Below are 3,942 nucleotides of genomic sequence, written 5' to 3'. Positions count from 1 at the left end.
TAGTATGGAATTTTGCACATACAACCAAATTAGGCATGAAAATAAGTGTGCCAAATTTGATCGAAATCGGTTCAGATATAGCTATAGCTCCCATATATATTGTTCATCCGATTTGTTATTTTTGTCCTCCGCAGCCGTAATATGCACTCTGTAACAACAACATTTGGGGAAATATATCAAATACAGCTCAGAAATGCCTTTGCTAAATTTTATCGGGATCGGTTCAGATTTGGATATAGCTCCCATACATATAATTTTGTCCGATTTACTTTTTATTGTGCACCAAACGTTTAATATTTGCCCAAATGCGATGGAATTTGGTACATACGACCGAATTGAGTTTAGAAGGTAGTATGCAAAATTTGGTAAAGATCGGTTCAGATATAGCTCCTGTTTAGCTCAGAGGGGCTCCGCCGATGGGAGTAAAACGCCGAATGCGTCGAGCAGTGGACCGTAGGATATGTAAAAAAGATAAAACACAAGGGGTTTTTCTTAGTATAAATGAACTATTTATTCCTAGTTTGGTTAGTGGTAACGATATTACCTTTGGCAACAATATGCCTTTCTATGCACAACGATATGTGCTGCAAACGATATTGCGGGTGTTGTCTGTCCGAATGACAGCGAAATACTCCTTGATGTCTAAAGGAGGCGGCAAAACAAGTAACAAATAATTAGTAGTTAAAATGTCAAAGGCGCTAGCACAAGGTTGCAATAAACCGTAGCGCGTACATTTTAACGACTAATTAAGGACCAAACCAGGGGTCAATAAATAGCAATATTTTATGCAATTCTAAATTAAACATGCCGACCCCCTTGAAACATCAAAGCATGTTTCAACACAATTAACTTAATCTATATAAGATCCAGTAGTAGGTACGGGTTGTATAGTGCAGTGTGAGCTTTTTTTTCTCGAACTAAATGTAGGGAATGGAAACGCAGATGAATCGGCAGTAACAGATTCGGGATCCATCTCCGCTACAACGATAATATGAAGCCGCAGATGAATCTGCAGTAACAGATTCGGACTTCAATCAAGCTATATTTATTCACGAAATGTGGTACTTTGAAGCCGCAAATGAACCTGCAGTTACAGATTCGGACTTCAATCGAGCTATGTGTTTCTCGAAACGATATTCGAGGGGGGTTCCAATTGAGACCCTGTGCCAATGCCGGTATATAAACCGCCAGCTGTCGTGAGACCGATTTTACGCGAAGGTCGCTTTACAACATTGTTTTCAAATTTAAACTTCTTTTTATTATTTCCATTGAATAAATTTGTTCTTATAAATTTAATTAAGTCCCCTTTCGACATTTGGTGAAGTGATTTTAAACGAACCATTTCCGATTTTTTATTTTGGACCTCAACCGATGTGGAGAATGTACATTTTGAGGGACGAAAAGCTGGGGCTGCAGCTGACAACAACGATTTTGCCTGAGCTTTTGGAGTCAAAACCGGAATCGAACTATTCGGTTTTACTGACTCGCGATGTAATAACATGTGATGACGTTGACCACATTTCAAACAACTATTTTTACTAGTACAATTTACTAGTTTATGTCCCTTTACCAAACAATTTATGCAATGGTCGTTGCGCTTTACGAATGCAAACCTATTTGCGGGGGATAAATTCTTAAACTTTGAACACAAATGAAGCCGATGGATTTTCTGACTACAAAGAGAACACGTTTTTCCAATTGAAGGGGAAGATGAACATTTGGAATGGGAATTCCTAGCAGTAATTAACGAATCTGAACTAGGCGAAGGAATCGATTTCTCTTGATAACTTTTCAAACACACAAGCGTGTTTATCCTTTCTGAAAGGAAGGTGTCTAAATCTTTCCACGAAGAAAGAGCCGCTTTGTTTTTAATACCTTGTTCCCACATCATTTGCGTTTCTTTCGGTAAACGTTGAAGGCAAAGATATACCAGTATCGGATCCCATTGATCTGTGGGAACGTTATAGGTCGACATTGAGGAGATACAACGATTAATTCCACATCTAATCTCTTTCAAACCAGAGATTGTTTCCTTGTCGAGAACCGGAAGACAAAATAGCGACGACAACTGATGATGTACCAAAATTCGAATATTGTCGTACTCATCATTTAATGCTTTCCAAGCGAAAACGAATCCACGATTTGTTAAAGGAAATTGCGAAACTATTTCCCTTGCATCACCAGCAGTCTTTTGCAGCAAGTAATACAGGCGCTGCACATCACTCAAGCGAGAGTTATTTATATAAATGGCGCTAAACAAATCCCGAAAGGAAGGCCAAGTAGAAAAATCTCCTTCAAAAATTTCAATATCAATTGGGGGCAATGCTATATTGTGAACGATATCACAACCAGAAGAATTAATTGTCGCCATATTATCCTGCGATTCAGGAGCCAAAAGTAATTGAGCCGATTGCTCTTGATTTTTATCCGCAATTTTAATCGAATTTCTTGTTATGCACCGATATTTGATAATTTTTCTATTAATTGTGGCCATAGTGCTTGAATAAATGTTTAAAGAAGCGTTGTGTTTATTTTCTGCCAAATGCAGATGTTCTTTTGCTACATTTTCCGAATTTTCTAAGATACGCAACGATTTATTTACCGATTGCCATAGTTTTTCTAACTTGCTCTTCCTTTCCTCTAAAAAACTAATATCTATACCATCATCTACTGCACCGATTTGTGCACCAAATTCTATCAGAGCGTCTGAGTCTCTTATGAAATTTTGTAGAGGAGCGAAGGCCATAATTATCGCAAAAAACACTGAACCAATTTGGGGAAAAATACAAAAATAAATAAAATAACTATTTTATTTTTATTTATTTAATTTTCCAGAATTACAGTCTATGGGTTGTATTAATTTTTAAATTTCCAAAACAACAACAAAAAATAAAATTAACTATATTATTTTATTTTAGTTTTAACTTTCCGATGTCCTATAACAAACAATGTAACTAACAAAAGTGACCGACCAACGTGGTGTAGCTACTCAACCTAAACGGACACGACAGAAAGAGGAATCAACAAAAATATTCTTCTTTCGTTTGTTATGTTCGTTCACTGATCTAACAAAGCACAAACAACAAGTGCTGATCAGAGAACGACGACAAAGCAAGCGAACAGCGGTGGGGGTTTAAACAGTGTTGTTGTTGTTTGCGATTTGAAATGTGACTGTTGTTACAACAAGAGAAAAGAATAAATGTAACAACAATTTGCAATATTACAGCGGACAGACCAAACAAAAAGAATAATATTGCGGTCTTTGCTTTACGTAGTAAAGCACACCAAACTAAGAAATAACAACGACGACGTGTTTGTTGGTATCAACGAAACGAGATGTTTAATGTTTTGTTGTTTTACATGAACCAAAACAAAAAGAATATTAGCAAACGATTTTTGCAATAATTTTCTTTTTCTGTTTTGTTTTGATTATGATGCTGCCGAATGCAAGCATCCAAAATAGAAGCCGACGATTGGCGGGAAACAAAACAAGAGGGAAAAAGTGACGTTGTAAAACGACCTTTGGACCTGAACAAAACCGAATGTTTTGTTATTGTCGCGACAATTTACTAACGCGAGCTCACTTTAAACACTGCACTATACGTACCTTGTAATGCAGGAGTAATGGACTGTATCTTTTGGGTTCCAAATGCGTTCAAGAGGGCTGGAATATCCGGTTCGATTGGACCAATGTTTAGCTCAGAGGGGCTCCGCCGATGGGAGTAAAACGCCGAATGCGTCGAGCAGTGGACCGTAGGATATGTAAAAAAGATAAAACACAAGGGGTTTTTCTTAGTATAAATGAACTATTTATTCCTAGTTTGGTTAGTGGTAACGATATTACCTTTGGCAACAATATGCCTTTCTATGCACAACGATATGTGCTGCAAACGATATTGCGGGTGTTGTCTGTCCGAATGACAGCGAAATACTCCTTGATGT

General features: G+C 37.4%; 1 protein-coding gene across 1 annotated transcript; it reads right to left on the bottom strand.

Annotated features, from left to right (window-relative positions):
- Positions 1–549: 549 nt before the first annotated feature.
- LOC131805459 (uncharacterized) lies at positions 550–3,531 on the bottom strand. The gene is made up of 2 exons (XM_059128630.1): positions 1,085–3,531; positions 550–1,009 (listed from the first exon to the last, which is right to left on the bottom strand). Exon 1 carries the CDS (start codon positions 2,744–2,746, stop codon positions 1,115–1,117), a length of 1,632 nt encoding a protein of 543 aa, XP_058984613.1. The 5' UTR covers positions 2,747–3,531; the 3' UTR covers positions 550–1,009; positions 1,085–1,114.
- Between the last annotated feature and the right edge of the window lie 411 nt (positions 3,532–3,942).

Source organism: Musca domestica, unplaced genomic scaffold (genome assembly GCF_030504385.1).
Source record: "Musca domestica strain aabys unplaced genomic scaffold, Musca_domestica.polishedcontigs.V.1.1 56, whole genome shotgun sequence".
NCBI lineage: Eukaryota > Metazoa > Arthropoda > Insecta > Diptera > Muscidae > Musca > Musca domestica.
This window is presented reverse-complemented; position numbering and strand designations above follow the sequence as displayed.